This window comes from Thalassophryne amazonica, chromosome 9 (genome assembly GCF_902500255.1).
Source record: "Thalassophryne amazonica chromosome 9, fThaAma1.1, whole genome shotgun sequence".
Taxonomy (NCBI): Eukaryota; Metazoa; Chordata; class Actinopteri; order Batrachoidiformes; family Batrachoididae; genus Thalassophryne; species Thalassophryne amazonica.
Window position 1 is genome coordinate 31,525,173 of NC_047111.1, and position 19,231 is coordinate 31,544,403.

The window sequence follows — 19,231 nt, forward strand, 5'->3', positions numbered from 1 at the left end:
TTCATCAGTGAAATCACCTGCTGGAGTCAGTGGCTGCAAAGAAAACCTGCACCCTCTCGGCCCTTTCTGGAATAGTTTGGACACCACTGATCTAAGTCTTCATTAATTCCAATCTGTCTGCAATATTCTGAGCTGTTCTTCTGACAAACATCAGTGATTTCATAACCTCTGAGAAGGATGTAACACTGACAGAACAAGAGGGAGATGGCATGAAACATGATGGCAAGTATCATTTATTTTTGTCTCGACAGGTGTGACACTTCAACATTAATATTGCTGAAGGGTCTCCTTTATGATGACTCTGACATCCTGCTATTGTCAGCTGGAGGAGCACAGACCTACCATAGTTCAGTGGAATGGAAGAAGCTGGCTGAAAAGCAGCTAATACATCATATCAACTCATTACCAGGGCAATTTTGTCCTGCCATGTATATGAGGTGCAGCCTCTTTAATCTGTCTCAATGTAATACCCGCGGTGTTTCAGACCTCCCCACACTGCTGCACCTGACCTGAAGGGGAGGGCAATGCAGGAAATGAAACAGCAAGAGCTGTAAATCTGGAGACATATTGAAGAAACAATCATGCAGCAACATACTATACATTCATAAACCTGGACAACACAGAGAAATTTGAAAAAGATGAGACAGTATGGAAAAATTAAATAAATAAAGGCATTTAAAAATGCAATGATTGTTGCATTTACTTTGACTTCTATTTCACTGCAGACAGTATGAACCCAAAATGTGTCAGGTGTTGTAAGTAAAGTAAGTTAATTGCCTTTACTGTCATTGTGTGTATATATATATATATATATATATATATATGTAATGGAGTCTCAAGTCAAAGGCAATGCATGAGTATCTTGTGACAGTCTAGCAATCGGCTCCCTCCGGAGACAGCAGCCCGATCCGTGATAGACAGACTCTGTTACACAGACTCTGTTGGTTTATATATATAAAGTTACTTCTCCAAGTCACTGTGCCTTACTATTATCTTTGTATTGTGGGTCGATCACAGAATTAAAACCGCGCTCAGACGGGGAGTGCTGAGCAGCAACTCACACCGTTATCAGGAACACAACATTTGGTTGAACTGTCCACTTTGCCTACTTTTTTGTTATCTGATTAGCTTTTCAGCTAACTTTGAAAACCATCCACTGACCAATTAACTTCTGCTAAATTTAGTTCTGATAACTTTTAGACCTCTAACATTTTTTTGCGGGCATAGTGAATAAAGCTGAACAGTTAAAAACATTTGTCACGCCTGAAATCATACATTTTAGTTCCTGTCTAATGTTTTGTAGCAGACAGACAGCTATGAGAGGTAGAACTCAATCCTCTGCCAGTAGAGGAGACCTGGCTACCAGACAGAAAGGAAGAGAAGGAAAAAAAGATCATTTATTTTCACAGCCATGCAGTCTTGCAGACATGTCACAGGAGACATGCACAGCAAGGCAGTTTTGAGTTGTGGTTAAAAATTTAAACAAACTAATTCCGGACAAGTTAGTGAAATTAACGTCACCTCTGTTGTTTTTACAAAATGAAGATATCAGCTATATGTTTTAGTTTTAAAGTAATGCACTCATTTTGAAGGTCTGACTTTTTACAGACACACATACCAAAAGGCATTTTGGGGAAAATGAGCTTCCTGTCATCAGTGGTTGGTTGGTTTATATATATGTAAAAACCAACACACAGGTTACTGTAACGTGTGTGTTAGTTTTTATGAATAAATCTGTATTTGTAAATGTCATTTTTTTTTTCATTTGTAAAACAAAAAAAGGCAATTTGAAAACTGAAAATTCTGTTTGTTAAGTGATTCAGCACTTAGAGGGAATGTGTGGCGATTGGTATTCACACTGCCATGAACACTGCTATCTACTGGATGGTAGTGTTCATGGCACTTTACATTTCATGTCCAATCAAACTGAATTTACCCCAGGTGGACTCGAATTATGCTGTAGAAACACATCAAGGATGATCAGTGGAAGGACCTGAGCTCAATTTTGACTGTTATGGCTAAAGCTGTCAGTACTTATGTATAAGTGATTTCTTAGGTGTTTTTTTTATTATTATTATTTTCAATAAATTTGCAAAAATCTAAAAAAAAAAACAAAAAAATTTTTTTTTTTTTCATATTGTCAATATCCGGTAGAATTTGGCATGTAAAATTCCATTCCATTCCAAAATGTATGAATTTCATCCATTTTGGAATAAGGCTGTAACATAAAATGTGGAAAGTGTGAAGAACTATGAATACCTTCTGGATGCAATTCAATATACAAGCTTTGTTGCATTTCAGCCCTGTGACACATAGCAACAAAAATTGGGACAGGAGCAATTTAGAAATACCAATGAGGCAAAATAAAATAAATAATGATATTATTTTAAACAGGTGATGTCAGCAGGTGATTGCAGTCATGACTTGGTACAAATGCAGATTATGCAAAAGCCGACTGTTTCAGAAGCAAAGATTGACAAACAATCTCTAGTTTGTGGACAAATGCAAGTGAAAATTATTGAAATGTTTAAAAACATTCTAAACATTGGAACTGATTTGCTTATTTCTGCCTTGCAATCACTGAATGATTCAAGGAATGTTACTATGTAAAGGGCAAGAGTGCAAGTCAAAGCTGAACATTCATGATCTCTGATTCCTCAGACAGGACTACATCAGGAACAATCATTCATTAATAGCTGATATGACCACATGGGCAAGGGATTACTTTGGGAATTATTTGTTAAGCATTACAATACAGAGTTACATTCACAAATCCCACTTCATATTTTGCTGTGTCAAAAAAAACCTAGGTTTTCCTTATCCAGAAGTATCACTGGCATCTTGGTGCTTTGAGGGAAACAATATCCAGACAATTTTTGCTAGTGCACACCATGTACTCTGGACCAAAGATCAAAAGGCTCATCCAGTTTGTTATCAACAACAAGTCTAAAAGCCAGGGTTTACCATAGTATAGGGATGCATCAGTGCCATTGGCAAAAGTAATAAATTCTGATGGCAGCATTAACGCAGAAATTACACTGAGATTTTACAGCAATGTACGAGGTCTGTTAGAAAAGTATCCGACCTTTTTATTTTGTTCAAAAACCATATGGATTTGTATCACGTGTGATTGCATCAGCCAAGCTTGAACCTTCATGCGCATGCGTGAGTTTTTTCACGCCTGTCGGTTGCGTCATTCACCTGTGAGCGGGCTTTGTGTGAGCAGTGGTCCACCCCTCTCATCGGATTTTTATTGCGAATAAATGTCTGAACGATTTGGAGCTTTGCTGCATCAATTTTTTCCAGAAACTGTGAGAGACCTCCAGGTGGTAACCATTCGGAAAATTCAGATGGCTTTCAGGGACGATTTTATGGGGATTACACAGATTAAGGAGTGCTCCAGCCAGTTTAAAGACCGCCCACAGCTGCTGAGAGCGCGCCGCGCTCCGAGCGCCGATCGACAAGCTGAATCAACCAGATCATTTCCAACGTGAAGGCTTGATCCGGGACGTCGTCTGATTTACACAAAAATGGCAGGAGACGTGGACATCAGTACTTTTTCGGCACATTCCACTGTTACAGGAGTTTTTTCATGAAAAGAAAAGCGGAGGGATGCGCCACGGAGCCGTTCATGGCGCGGCACAAAACCACCTCCATGTTGGTCTCACAGGACGGCTTTGAGATGGCTTTCAGATGGCTTTCGGTGGTTTTTCAGTCGTGTGACTATCCGAGAAATTGTGGATGAGCCTGGACATGCAATTCCTGTGCTTGTCAGACGACGTCCCGGATAAAACACAGCGTCCAGTTTGGAAATGAACGGCACATTCCACTGTTACAGGAGTTTTTGTCATGGAAAGAGGAGCCTGACTGCAGCCTTGAGCTGTCCCCAATATAGAACATATGGAAAATTTTAAAATGAAAAATGCAACAATGGTGTCATATTGTTGCACACTTTAAGATGTGTTTTTATGGGACAATGTCTTTTAAATGTTGTGAGGAGGAATGCCATAAAAACGCCATAAAAACCATAAAAATGCCATAAAAACGACAAAGCTACAAAATAATTTAAAATACATTTAAAAACTAGTCTTAGAGTATTGATCATTGCCACAGCTTGTGGAAAGAAACTTTTCATGCAACGCGATGTCCTACATTTAATAGACTGATAGCACCTACCCGAGGGAAGAAGCTCAAACAAGTCCCTGGCAGGATGCAGGAGGTCTCTAGTAATGGCCAAAGCTCAGGACTGAAGTCTTTTTTTTGTGAATGTCCTCCAGGACAGACAGTTCCACACCAATAGTCCTACTGGCTGAACGAACCACTCTATTTAAAGCCTTTCTTTCTTTAGCAGTGGCATTTCCAAACCATGCAGTTATAGCATTTGTAAGAAGAATTTCAATGCAGAATGGATGTTAACAAATGAAAATAAGTTGACCACACATAACATCAAACATCTCGGTTTGATATCATCTGCATTGAAAGTAGAAACCAAAGTAAATGTATGTATCACTCATTTTTTTTCCATCTTCCATACCATCACAGCTTTTTTTTTATTAGGGGTCGTGCATGTACACCCCAATGATGCATTTATTCTAATAAAAACTGCTCGTGAGGTGTAAAATTTGATATTTGAGATAAATGACTTCAAACAAGAACACTCAAATTTCAGACTGCAGTTATTGCAAGCTGGTGTATCCATCATTCCCACAGTGGGTCGATTTGTCAAACACATTTCATTCATTGGTGTCTAATATTGATTTTTTTTTTTTTTTTTGAGCAAGTCAATGAAGGTACCCCTCCATGTAGCGATAGTAACATGCTCAAAAATGGAATAATTGCTTTTGTATTGGTTGAAATAAAAGTGCAGCACTTATCAGGTCTGATTCTTGTGTCAGTTAAAAATTGACCCAGGACAGATTTTGCGATGGGGTGGAGTGGTTTGGGTTAAAGGCTGACGTTTTGAAACACCTCGGAAAGGATTTCACCACTAATGTCATCTCTTGATGTTTTCAGTCAGAATACAAACCAGCAGGCTTTGCAATCCTTTATGAGCCTGCTGGGTACCATGTAAGGTCACACTCAGCTTGAGTCATTGTGCCTGTGGTGTGCCAATGACAATGTCTGATACTGAGAATATGTGGTCACAGAAGCCTAATTGCAAGGCTATATCTGTATACAACACATAAATACTAGTGTGTTTTCCACATATCAGACAAACAGAGTGATGCTGTCTGTACACCCAATGTAAAAATTTAAGTGAAGTCTAGCTTGTCAACTTTGAAGGGTTAAATTTGCACAGGTCTTAAATTGCATTGATGTATTAATGGCTACACTGAAATGTAAGTGATTTTTCACAACTAAGTTGTGCTTGTCAGGAGAAATGCCCTTTCTTCTGTACGTCCTTCAGGCAAATCTTCATATCTTAAACCTCAAAAACTCCCAAAATCGAAAATTGTATATATTAATAAGTCATTTTTAAGTGCCCTTTTTAATGAAGTTTGAGTTTCAAATAGGAAATATAACAAAAGACCTGAAATGCTCACACTGCCCACTAAATGGCAGCAAAAGCTGCTCAAATATGTGGAAAAATATTGACTGTTTATTCATTTAAAAAGTTAAGATCCAGTGAAAATAAGATGGGCTAACAGACAAACGTGAACTTACAGTTGTGTCTCTCACCCTTATGGGCAACTTACGTGAGAGTTAAAGGATCACAGAAAGTATATAAGAAATGATTGCAAACATTATAACAATGTGTACTTTATAAAAAACAGTAAAACCATGATTAATAACGGTCTTTGTTGTTTTACAATGTCAAATTCAATGTACTTGTTTCCAAGTATTTTTGCATCTTAACCTTCATTACACACGCCTTTATTCACATTATGCTTTCGCGGCTTATCGTGTTGCACTGTACAGAGTGCATCTGTATGCAGGCCAGTGTTGGCGCAGACAAAATCAGACAATCCATCACATTAAAATGCATGCTGTGCCACATTTGCACATGTGCAGTCTTTCTCTGCTTTTTTGCATTCTACATAGTGTACACAGAAATATATGAAGTGATAAGTTGTTGACCCATGCTAATGCAAGTTTTCAAGACCCATTTGTAGTGCAGGGAGCTCAAAAATTGGACTCAACATACATTTCCATCAAAGCTCACGATGCGAGTGCAGAGCTTGACCTTGGATGTATAAAATGCTACATGGTAATACATGGGATGATGTCCGTTTCTGCTTTAACACCCATCAGATACATAAACAGGATGTGATCAGAAGTGCCACTGTCACATAGTTACTGTATTTATCACATAATAGCTCCTCTGTGTAATTCTTGTTGACAATGGCCAGTTGGAAGTGCTGGCCTTTGCTTCTGCTGTAGTCGATTGACGAAGTCCCACTGCGTGCTGCACAATGAATTACAGCTGAGTGACAAATGCACACGTTTCTGTGCTCAGCCCTTCACAGTTACAGAAAGGGGGAATAGGTTTGCATTTTGTACATTTATACTCTGCCTGTAGATCTATCAAAGCTAACCAACTCCCCCCCCCCCCCCCCCAAAAAAATACAAAAAAACAACACAGAACATTGAAATCATTTACTCCAAATCAACCTTGCAACCAACAAAATAGACACTCCAATGAAAATAGGCATTCATTACAGAGAACACTTCTGTCAAGGGCCAGTAGTCTGTTTCATTTCAGTCAATATCTGGATCCTCAAAGAAAAGAAAAAAAAAAAAAAAACATTTTTATGGAAAATGAGCCACACTCCAATTTCATTGATATATGTTTTTGAGCTAATGCCACCTACTCCCACCCCCCAAAATGCCCCTTCAAATAAATAAATCTCATCATCTTGCAGATTTCTAGAAACTGACAAGTTTTATACCTAAATCTCGAATAAAATAAGAATTGCACCAGCTTTTCTTAATGTGAATGGTAATTTCTACCTTCATCTCCTCAAAAATTGTTACCAAGTTAAATCATATTTGGATGGGATTAGTTTTACATGGGGAGGTGGAATATGCAATGCAAGTTAACCACAGGATGTCTGTAATATATGACAGCCAGTTGAAGTGATAAAGATGGGAGTGGATATTCAATATCACCACCATCAACACTTGCCACTGCCGCTCATAACTAGAAAACATGGTGGCCAGTAAAGGTAAGAAGATGTGCAGTTATTTAAGGCCTGGGAAGTTAGTTTAATTTCTGTTTGGTGTGAATCTCAAATGGATTATGATCTCTGAAGTTTGTGTTGAGTATAGATTGCAGTTTCTGCTGAAGGTTGTATTTTTTCTTGCTAATCATGCCAAAGGTGTTGTCACACTATGACAGAGTGAGTAAATGGATTAGTAATGGATTGAAATCATTTATCCGGTTGCAGAAATCACTTAACCCATCGGTCTCGGTGGATTTGGGGCTCTGATAGATGGTTAAGTTCCATGTATGTAAGGGATAAAATGGGCAATAAGCAGACAACCACCAAATGTGTAGATACTTTACCGATGGATGTGAATGGATAACTAATACATTAAATGGGTGTTTATCAGATGTCCATCAGCAAAGTAACAGACAAAAACAACGGACATAGCACAGGTCACATGACAGACATTTGTTCTGTGTGAGGCGCCTTGAGACAGCTTTTGTTGTGATTTGGCACATTATAAGCTGATTAAATTGATTGAATTGAATTGATTGAATGGCCTATAAACACAATGGATTGGCTGCCTTACAAACACCAGTTGTACACTTCTCAAAGATTTGCATCTCCAGTTTCTCTTTCAGCCTGCTGCCAAAGAAGGGAGGGAAGGGGAAGCAGAAGGCCCTCCTCCACCTTCTCCTCCACTGAGTATCAGTGAGATAGACCGGGACCAGCAGATGAGCCAGAACGTCATGATGAGCCACAGCAATCACCCAGGGACCCTTGTCCCTCCTCCCACTCTGATGGAGCCCAGTCAGAAGCCAAATGGCCAACCACAGGATAAGAATGCATGAGTACCATAGGCGTAAGTAACAAGTACAGGACAAAACAACACCCTCTCGCGCTAAGTTCATGATAGCGTTAAGAAAAGTGATTTAATCTCTTAGTTCATGATACTTTCATGAAGGTATCACAAAATTATTTTGTGATGGTATCACTAACTTTGGAGTGACATGGGAGTAGGGGCTGTTGGGGTTATGGTTAAAAATAGTAACTGAAATTTGACAGTGTCATGAAAATGTGACGCAGTTAATGATGGCATTGCCAAAACAAACATGTGAGACTGGGCATGACAAAATGCTTAATAAATGGAACACAAATGTACAACCACTGGAAAGCTCTCCATCTGATGTCCACTTAAAGTTTTGACCATACCCAAAACTTTCAACAGACATCAACTGACAAGGAACATGTTTAACTTATGAGAAAAGGACTTGTACAGGACAAAAAGTAACATGAATGGATATCAAAATTTAATATCAGGTACTCATATGTTTCCTCAATCCATCAGTGTGACAGTCACTGAAGTGAGTGAAGCCTCAAATATATTTTATTTATTTACTGTAATTTTCTGTGGTGCACCAGATGTCACTGTGTCACTTTTTGAGACATTCACTTGATACATTGAAGGGGATGCCTCATATGCTTCATGAAGTTTATCATTCCATTAAAGAAATCTGATTTAAAATGATAATAAACCACTGTTTCATTCACTGCTTCAATCACAGGCTGACAGGTCTGCCACAAAGTTTATTGGAAACCATACAGGAGTTCACATAAATGCAAAAGGACAGGTGATCGAAAAACCTCTATAAGTGCCTCAAGACTTGGGGAAAAATGTGAATAACATTATAATAATAATATTATTTACAAAGATGTCTATTTCCACATGATTGGTACAATCTGAGGTCATTTCTACAAATTATTTAACAGAAGGTCTGTCAGGTTTCGGCCCTGTGTATATTTCGGTCCTCATTTGTCCACTTTTCTTTTTCCACAGTCTACCCTGGTCTTGAGTTTGTTGTTTTATTTTGGGCACTTGTTTATTCTCATTCTAGTTTGGTTCTGATCACCCCTTTTTTTGTGTATTATACTTTTGTTGCTGGTTTAGGTTTTGGTTTATCATTTTATTCTCCATTTAGTCACTTACTGCATATCTGTTATTTGTTAGTGTTGTGTGGGCCGCTGAAGAGGAGGTACTGCTGGCCCACCACCACCAGAGGGCGCCCTGCCTGGAGTGCGGGCTCCAGGCACCAGAGGGCGCTGCCACCTTATGGGAGCAGCCTGGGTGACAGCTGTCACCCATCACTGGACACAGCTGTTCCACTCAGCACGGAGGTATATCAGTAGGACAGCGTCTCCACCTCAGTGCCGAGATATCGCCTTGAGATTAAGGTAACCTTCTCTGCAAGTATATATATTGAGGACTCTGATAAACCTTGCTAAACCTTTTCAGGACAGCTGATTACAGAAAGCGACTTGCTTGGATAAGTACTCACCTTCCTGCTTCATTGTTACAAGAGGTGGAGGCGGCTTCTCCCCTCTCCGTCTACTGGGTGCTGTCGCATCCATACCTGTGTGTTTGTGCTCTTTCCCGCCAGCAGTACCGGATCCGACGAGCGAAGGCAGTGGCCACCTGGGAATTCGGGACTTGGCGGTTCCAGTACTCCTGGTTTTCGGTGGCAGAGGAAATCTGGGTGGTTCCGGTTCGACTGGGTACGGACGTCTCCTACCTTCGAGCCTGCCCACACGACACCAGCAGATTTCGGCTTACAACTCCAAGTATTAATTGTTGTATTGGTTGTGCTCTTTTCACAACAGTAAAACTTGTTATTCACTTTTCTCCATTGTCCGTTCATTGCGCCCCCTGTTGTGGGTCCGTGTACCTACACTTTCACAACAGGATATCTCGGCCAGCGTCATGGATCCCGAGGGGCGTCAACCGGCTGTTGAACGGCCAATGGAAGAACAGGGCGCGTCGGCGGCTTCGGGAGGGGTAATCGGTGAGTTGCAGCGGATCCTCACCGCTTTCACCACTCGGATCGATTTAATGACCGAGCAGCACGTTCTCCTAAACCGCAGGGTGGAGACTCTCGCCGCACGGGCGCCGCTGCGGCTCTCCCTCCCGAGGACCCTGCGCGTGAAAGTGACGTTCCACTGGTCGTTCAACGGTCCCTTCCTCCGTCCCCAGAAGCTTACATAAGCCCTCCAGAACCGTACGGAGGCTGTGTGGAGACATGCACGGATTTTTTGATGCAGTGTTCGCTCGTCTTCGCACAGCGTCCCGTGATGTACGCGACTGACGCTAGCAAAGTAGCTTATGTAATAAACCTGCTTCGCGGGGAGGCACGCGCTTGGGCTACAGCGCTCTGGGAGCAGAACTCACGGCTCCTTCATACATACGATGGGTTTGTGCGGGAGCTCAGAACGGTGTTCGATCATCCCAACAGAGGAGAGACCGCTTCAACCGCGCTACTGTCAATGAGACAGGGGCGTCGGAGCGCAGCTGCCTATGCAGTCGCCTTCCGCATCGCGGCGGCGAGATCCGGCTGGAATAGCACTGCCCTCCGCGCCGCCTTTGTAAACGGACTGTCACTGGTCCTAAAAGAGCACCTGGTGGCGAAGGACGAACCGCGGGACTTAGATGGGCTCATCGATCTAGTCATACGACTCGACAACCGGCTAGAAGAACGCCGTCGGGAGTGAGGCGAAGGGCATGGCCAGGCACGCGTCGTCCCTCTCCCTTCCGGTTCCGACCGAGCTCCGCCCTCCCCACGCTCCTCTGTTCCTGCGCTCCGTGCGCCTACGGCTCCCCCTGCTGACGAAGCTATGGACACGAGCAGGGCAACATTTAGGGCACCTGGAGCACAAAGGAGGCGGGCCTACGGAGCTTGTTATGTTTGTGGCTCGAGTGAGCATCTTGCAAACGACTGCCCCGAGCGGTTAAACTCCAACGCCCGCCCCTAGAGACTGGGCCAGGGGTGGGCCGAAACATTCACGTGGGACACACCCACATTGCCACACGACTCCCAGTCACGATCCTGTATGAGGATTCAACCCTGAAGGCCCCAGCACTGGTGGACACGGGCTCTGAGGGGAATCTGTTAGATAGCAGATGGGCCAGGGAGATAGGGCTCCCTCTGGTGGCTCTTACCTCACCTGTACAGGTTCGGGCACTAGACGGCTCCCTACTCCCACCAATCACGCATAAGACACCTCCAGTAACTCTGGTGGTGTCAGGTAACCACCGGGAGGTGATCGAGTTCTTTGTGACTCAGGCCACCTCCCGTGTGGTTTTGGGTTTTCCCTGGATGCTAAAGCACAATCCCCGGATCGATTGGCCGTCCGGGGTAGTGGTTCAGTGGAGCGAAACCTGCCATCGGGAGTGTCTAGGTTCCTCGGTTCCTCCCGGCTCCCAAGCTAAGGAGGAGGTCCGAGTCCCGCCCAATCTGAAGGCGGTGCCGGCGGAGTACCACGACCTCGCTGACGTGTTCAGCAAGGATCTGGCTCTCACGCTTCCTCCCCACCGCCCGTATGATTGTGCCATTGATTTGGTTCCAGGTAGTGAGTTCCCGTCCAGTAGGCTGTACAACCTCTCAAGACCTGAGCGCGAATCAATGGAGACCTACATCCGGGACTCATTAGCTGCCGGGTTGATCCGGAATTCCACCTCTCCGATGGGAGCAGGTTTCTTTTTTGTGGGTAAAAAGGATGGCGGGCTTCGTCCATGCATTGATTATAGGGGGTTGAACGAAATCACGGTTCGCAACCGATACCCGTTGCCCTTGTTGGATTCAGTGTTCACCCCCTTGCATGGAGCCAAAATCTTCACCAAGCTTGATCTTAGGAATGCGTATCATTTGGTTCGGATCCGGAAGGGAGACGAATGGAAGACGGCATTTAACACCCCGTTAGGTCATTTTGAGTACCTGGTCATGCCGTTCGGTCTCACTAATGCTCCCGCGACTTTCCAAGCGTTGGTAAACGATGTCTTGCGGGACTTCCTGCACCGGTTCGTCTTCGTGTATCTAGACGATATACTCATCTTTTCCCCGGATCCTGAGACTCATGTCCGGCATGTCCGTCAGGTCCTACAGCGGTTGTTGGAGAACCGCCTGTTTGTGAAGGGCGAGAAGTGTGAATTCCACCGCACTTCTTTGTCCTTCTTGGGGTTTATCATCTCCTCTAACTCCGTCGCCCCTGATCCGGCCAAGGTTGCGGCGGTGAGAGATTGGCCCCAACCCACAAGCCGTAGGAAGCTGCAAACAGTTTCCTCGGCTTTGCTAATTTCTACAGGAGGTTCATTAAGGGCTACAGTCAGGTAGTTAGCCCCCTGACAGCCCTGACCTCACCAAAAGTCCCCTTCACCTGGTCGGATCGGTGCGAAGCCGCGTTCAAGGAGTTGAAACGGCGCTTTTCGTCTGCACCAGTTCTGGTGCAGCCCGATCCTAGCCGCCAGTTAGTGGTTGAAGTGGATGCCTCGGACTCAGGGATAGGAGCGGTGCTCTCCCAGAGCGGGAAGACCGATAAGGTCCTTCACCCGTGTGCCTATTTGTCCCGCAGGTTGACCCCCGCTGAACGGAACTATGACGTCGCAATCGGGAACTCCTTGCTGTGAAAGAGGCCCTCGAAGAGTGGAGACATCTGTTGGAGGGAACAGCCATGCCATTTACGGTTTTCACTGACCATCGGAACCTGGAGTACATCAGGACCGCCAAGCGGCTGAACCCCAGGCAAGCCCGCTGGTCACTGTTCTTTGGCCGTTTTGACTTCCGGATTACCTACCGTCCCGGGACCAAGAATCAAAGATCGGATGCATTGTCCCGGGTACACGAAGACGAAGTCAGAACGGAACCGCCGGATCCCCCGGATCCCATCATCCCGGAGTCCGCTATCGTGGCCGCCCTCACCTGGGACGTGGAGAAGACCGTGCGGGAGGCCCTGACCCGTGACCCGGACCCCGGAACCGGACCAAAGAACAGACTCTACGTCCCACCAGAAGCCAGAGCTGCAGTACTGGACTTCTGTCACGGTTCTAGGCTCTCCTGTCACCCTGGGGTGCAAAGGACCGTGGCAGTCGTCCGGCAGCGCTTCTGGTGGGCGTCCTTGGAGGCTGACGTCCGGGACTACGTCCAGGCCTGTACCACCTGCGCCAGGGGCAAGGCCAACCACCAAAAGACCTCAGGGTTGCTACAGCCGCTGCCCGTCCCACATCGCCCCTGGTCCCACATCGGCCTGGACTTTGTCACGGGCCTCCCGCCGTCCCAGGGAAACACCGTCGTCTTCACGGTAGTGGACCGTTTCTCCAAGGCGGCCCACTTCGTGGCCCTCCCGAAGCTACCAACGGCCCAGGAGACCGCGGACCTCTTGGTCCACCACGTCGTCCGTCTGCATGGGATACCATCAGACATCGTCTCCGATCGCGGTCCCCAGTTCACCTCGCACGTCTGGAGGAGCTTCTGCCGGGAACTGGGGGCCACGGTCAGCCTCTCGTCCGGATACCACCCCCAGACCAACGGGCAGGCAGAGCGGGCAAATCAGGAACTGGAGCAGACACTACGCTGTGTGACAGCCGCGCACCCGACGGCCTGGAGTACCCACCTGGCCTGGATCGAGTACGCCCACAACAGCCAAGTGTCATCAGCCACCGGCCTCTCCCCTTTGAGGTGTGCTTGGGGTATCAGCCCCCCCTGTTTCCGGTGGTTGAGGGAGAGGTCGGTGTGCCCTCGGTCCAGGCCCACCTACGGAAGTGCCGTCGGGTGTGGCGTGCCGCCCGCTCTGCTTTATTGAAGGCCCGGACGAGGGCGAAGAAACATGCAGACCGGCGGCGGGCCCCGGCCCCCAAGTATCGTCCTGGGCAGGAGGTATGGTTGTCCACCAAGGACATTCCTCTGCAGGTGGACTCCCCAAACTCCAGGAACGGTACATCGGACCTTTCAAGATCCTCAAAGTCATCAACCCCGCCGCAGTGAGGCTCCAGCTTCCGGCCTCGCTGCGGATCCATCCAGTATTCCATGTTTCCCGGATAAAACCCCATCACATCTCACCCCTCTGCACCCCGGGTCCGGCACCACCTCCTGCCCGGATCATCGACGGGGAACCGGCTTGGACTGTGCGCCGGCTCCTCGACGTCCGTCGGATGGGCCGGGGTTTTCAGTACCTGGTGGACTGGGAGGAGTACGGTCCCGAGGAGCGCTCCTGGGTGAAGAAGGGCTTCATCCTGGACCCGGCCCTCCTGGCCGACTTCTATCGTCGCCATCCGGACAAGCCCGGTCGTGCGCCAGGAGGCGCCCGTTGAGGGGGGGTCCTGTTGTGTGGGCCGCTGAAGAGGAGGTACTGCTGGCCCACCACCACCAGAGGGCGCCCTGCCTGGAGTGCGGGCTCCAGGCACCAGAGGGCGCTGCCACCTTATGGGAGCAGCCTGGGTGACAGCTGTCACCCATCACTGGACACAGCTGTTCCACTCAGCACGGAGGTATATCAGTAGGACAGCGTCTCCACCTCAGTGCCGAGATATCGCCTTGAGATTAAGGTAACCTTCTCTGCAAGTATATATTGAGGACTCTGATAAACCTTGCTAAACCTTTTCAGGACAGCTGATTACAGAAGTGACTTGCTTGGATAAGTACTCACCTTCCTGCTTCATTGTTACAGAGGTGGAGGCGGCTTCTGCCCTCTCCGTCTACTGGGTGCTGTCGCATCCATACCTGTGTGTTTGTGCTCTTTTCCCGCCAGCAGTACCGGATCCGACGAGCGAAGGCAGTGGCCACCTGGGAATCGGGACTTGGCGGTCCAGTACTCCTGGTTTTCGGTGGCAGAGGAAATCTGGGTGGTTCCGGTCTCGACTGGGAAGGACGTCTCCTACCTTCGAGCCTGCCCACACGACACCAGCAGATTTCGGCTTATAACTCCAAAGTATTAATTGTTGTATTGGTGGTGCTCTTTTCACAACAGTAAAACTGTTATTCACTTTTCTCCATTGTCCGTTCATTGCGCCCCCTGTTGTGGTCAGTGTACCTACACTTTCACAACAGTTAGTTTCAGATGTTGTTTTCTTTTCATTCTTATTTATCATCCAGGTTGCCTTTAATTTGTTTTGCCTTTTCATTATTTTATCTTCTAGCCATTCTTCTGCTCTGTTCTACTTTTGTCCTGCCACTCTGTGTTTTCATTGTGTGATTGGTGGTTTTGTACTTATCATTCTTTGAATTATCTGTTTTATTTATGTTCCCCCTGTCTGTTCCAGTCTTGTTAAGCTTAGCATGTATTACTGGTGGTTTTCCTTTAGGTCCTCTAGATTGTCTTGTGCAATTCTTCCATGTTAGTATTTTATTCCGTCTTTGGTTTTTGATTTATCTTTTGGCTGTTACGTCAACACACTCTTGCACTTGTTATTGTGTCTTGGTCTGTCATCATTCCACCTAGTGTTTTTTCACTCACTCAATCTCTCCCCTCTCTTTGATTCACCAAAACCACACCTCTTTTCCAGAAACTTCTCCCACATCTGCAGCTTGTTTTTGTAATCACTACTTGCTCTATTTAAGTCCATTGTGCTTGTCTCATCACTGCTAGTTCGTTGTACATCAGTGTCTTTTGTCCCAGCTTTGTTTTTTGTCCTTGCCTGATTGCCAGCTGTTTGAGACGCTGCCTCATTTTTTGGACCTTGCCATTGTCGTACACTCTGAACTCTGTGACGCCATGTTTTTGTGAACTTTGCTTGTTGTATGACCATGCCCCAGCCTGTCGATTATCTGTACCTCTGCCACGCCGATTGCCTATCTATATACCATACCTTAATCTGCGATTCTTTGGATAAAGCCTTTTTACTCCTGCACCTGTGTCCGCGAGTCCAGCATTTGTTTCCAGCCACCTAATGTCTGTTATCCTGACAAAGTCAGTCTTTACGATCTTTAGCCCTTCTGCACTTCTTAAGTGGGGCAGTTGCAAATCTCCTGACTGCTGAATGTCAGACAGAAAGGCCTCAATCATGTCAGTCATGCTAAGTCACCATGGGGGGTGGTGCTTGAAAGAGAATGAATCACATGACTGCTTGTACTGATTTGTTATTTTTCCTTCCAAACCAGAGTACCACGGCTTTATTTATGTCTTCCTGTTCTACAGTCTGCAGCCGGACACTGAAGTCGCAACGCTCCTGGTGTGGCGTGTCAAATTCCAGCGCAGCATCTCAGAAAGCCTGATTAATGTAGATCTCATATGAAAGACTCACACTGAAGCAGACCTCATGTATTATTCACAGCTGTGGCTGTGCATGTGTGTGTGAGAGTGTGGGTCTGTTTTTGTGTGTATCCTGTTCAACTGCATCTGTATGTGACTCATCACTGGCTCAGTGGATTACTAAGCAGACAGAGAAACAGCACAGAGCAGACCCATTCCCAGGAAGAAACAGGCTGCTCCATATGTATTTGGACAGTGACTCAATTTTGTAATTTTGCCTCTGTACACCATCACAGTGGAGATGAAATTAAACAATCAACATCCTTGTTGTGGAGGCATCCAGGTTTAATTCAAGGGTTTTTACAAAAATATCGCATTAGTCTTTTGAGCAGTTGCAGATATCTTCATACACAGTCTCTCCATTTTCAGAGGCCATAAATAATAGGACAAACTAAAAATGAGGATTTCTGTTACTACAAATCATCACTTTTAGAGAACTCATGGGATGGAAACATAAACATTTCCAAGTCACTGAATATGCCTTGGACTTCTGATATAGTGTTAACAAAGGTGGCACTGACGATATATTGAATATATCTCTGTCATCTTGAAATTGACCCCAAGGTCATTGTAACTGACTAGTCTCGGGGAATCACCCAAGTATACCCTTAACAATAAATATGAATGCAATTGGTGAACTGGTCCTTGAGAACGGAGGGGTGGATGGAAAGGACAGACGAATGAACATGCTTATTCCTGTATCCCCCTGTATTTCATATCCCCCCGTATTTCTTTTTTTATCCCCCCAAAAAAGAACCATGGATCTGTCATGTGGTTGCATGGAAGTTTTACAGAAAAGGTGAAGTCAGTCTTGAAATACCCACAATATAAACAAATTCTCAGTCTGTGCTGCACATCTGATGTAGGGTCAATGGATCAAAAACATGTCTGAAGACAGGGAATGAGGTGGGATGAGAGGCTGAAAGATGAAAAGAAGTTCATATGCTTCTGTGATGTTAATCTAGAAGAACTCCACAAACAGCCTGCACACACGTCACCACTCATTGAACATGCATTGTATCTGCAGCCAGACAAATGGAAATAAACTTTCACACAAGCATCCAAACAGTACTGGGAGGCAAATGTCCCTTCAAGCTTGGAGCTGAACCCATCCACATGAATTCCAGGTGGAACAAGTGACAAATATTATTTATTAATTATTATTTATTAATATTATAAATATGTTCAGGTAACAACACACCATGACACACAGCGTGTGGAAAATGTCCATGCAACTTCTTTCCAGCACTTTAGAAGACTTACGATGGTGAAGTTCATGACTTTGAGGATCCAGATTGTTAGTGCCAAGTTGATCAGGATTAGGATCATCAACAGCAGGACGAAGAAGTAAAGGCAACGTTTCCTCCAGCCGTATATTCCCACTTTGTACACTTGTGGTTTTTCTGAACTCTGGACATTGCTCCTATGAGTACACTGTTCTTGGGTCATCTGAGAAGACACAACAAAAAAACAATGAAAAAAATTAAGTCCAGCATCTCCACTATGATATTTGTATGTCTTCATGGAACATTTGTAGGAAGATGGAAACCACTCTATTTGAAACTGATCTTCTTTCACAATGCAACTGCTACATCTCATCTGGGACTAAGTAACTGTTTGATTGAGGAAAACGTCAGTCAAGCAGGACTCAATAATCATCTGAAGGGACTGAGTAGCAAAGACATCCAGTCCTCATCTTAGGTCACTAGTTAGTTTTCAAGTCTCACAGCCATACAGTAAGACAGCAACAGGACCCTAAAGACTTAGACCTTCGTTCTGTTGAAAATGTGTTGGCATCACCAAACACCTTTGTCTAGTGATGGACAAGTGAGCCCTCATAAAGAATTTGGGGCTTTTTCTGAGCCTACTGGATGATGTGTCAACTTAAAATGAGCTCAATGCACAATACAGTTTTTCCTTGTAACCCTTTTCTACCTGGGTATATAAAAATTGTCAAATGTTTTGTGAGGCTTCAGACAACCATCCTTACCTCTGTGGTGACTACATAAGCTGGGCCAAGGACAGAGACATCACCATCAATGGAAAAATAAATGACTCACTCTACAACTTTGACATTTGCGCCATATACAAGTACACTACTGATGATGGAGGCTAGAAAATCATTCAAAGTCTTGATCTTAGTTTTGATCAAGGACAATTGCAAGCCTAAGCACTTCTCACTCAGCTTTCAGATACTGCAATCAGCTCATCCATTGATTCTGTAAATATCACAACATCATCCACAAAGTCATGGTCAGTAAACCATTCCTCACCCAGAATGGCTCTTAAGTCACCTGTTTCCACAACCCTACCCAACACCCAATCCTTGCAAGCACTGAACAGCTTTGGAGCTGGGAAGCATCCCTGACAAACAAGAATATACTGGGAAAAAGTCAAAGACTTTTAAAAATGCTCCTGTTCATTTCCATGTTCTTTGTTCTTTGGCACTTCGGCAAAATAGTGCCCACACCTACACAACCCAGTTAAGGACAGAGAGCTATAGGAACTTGGCTGAGCTAAGCACTTGAGCATCTAAAATGATGTAAGGAGACAATGCAAAGCAAAAGTGACAAACAGATTAGTGGCATTCTAAAATATTTTTTTAAACTGTTAAGGATCAATCATTTGCAAACAAATACTGATTTCATATCATGAAAATTATAAATAAAAAATATGACCGAGCCCATGGACATGATTTACATCTGAATGGAAACACCTTGAAGGTCAAACCTTAACAGGCTGTTCAACCATATTAACCCCAAATAATTTTCAGTAACATCACTTTGAGCACCATAAACTGTTCACAACCATCCGACATTAACTTGTTTTCCAGTCAAACCACATAGTTATTCAGACCCATGTAATTTTCTGCAACTGTATATGTTTCCAAACATTACAATTCTACATCATGTATAACATAGCCGATTGCTGGTGGCTTGCATTAAAATCAGTTAGCTTTTGGAAATAGTTATAGAGCAATTCAGCATGGTGACCACCCAGTTTTTTGTTTG

The 19,231-nt window shown here is 44.8% G+C and overlaps 1 protein-coding gene across 1 annotated transcript in view; it reads right to left on the minus strand.

Moving 5' to 3' along the window:
- sgcd (sarcoglycan, delta (dystrophin-associated glycoprotein)) overlaps positions 1-17,675 on the minus strand; it is a 406,078-nt gene extending 388,403 nt beyond the window's left edge. The window contains exon 1 of the mRNA XM_034177860.1: positions 17,484-17,675. Within this exon, the coding sequence (XP_034033751.1) occupies positions 17,484-17,669 (186 nt within the window). The 5' untranslated portion in view covers positions 17,670-17,675. The remainder of the gene's footprint in view (positions 1-17,483) is intronic.
- Positions 17,676-19,231: the final 1,556 nt, after the last annotated feature.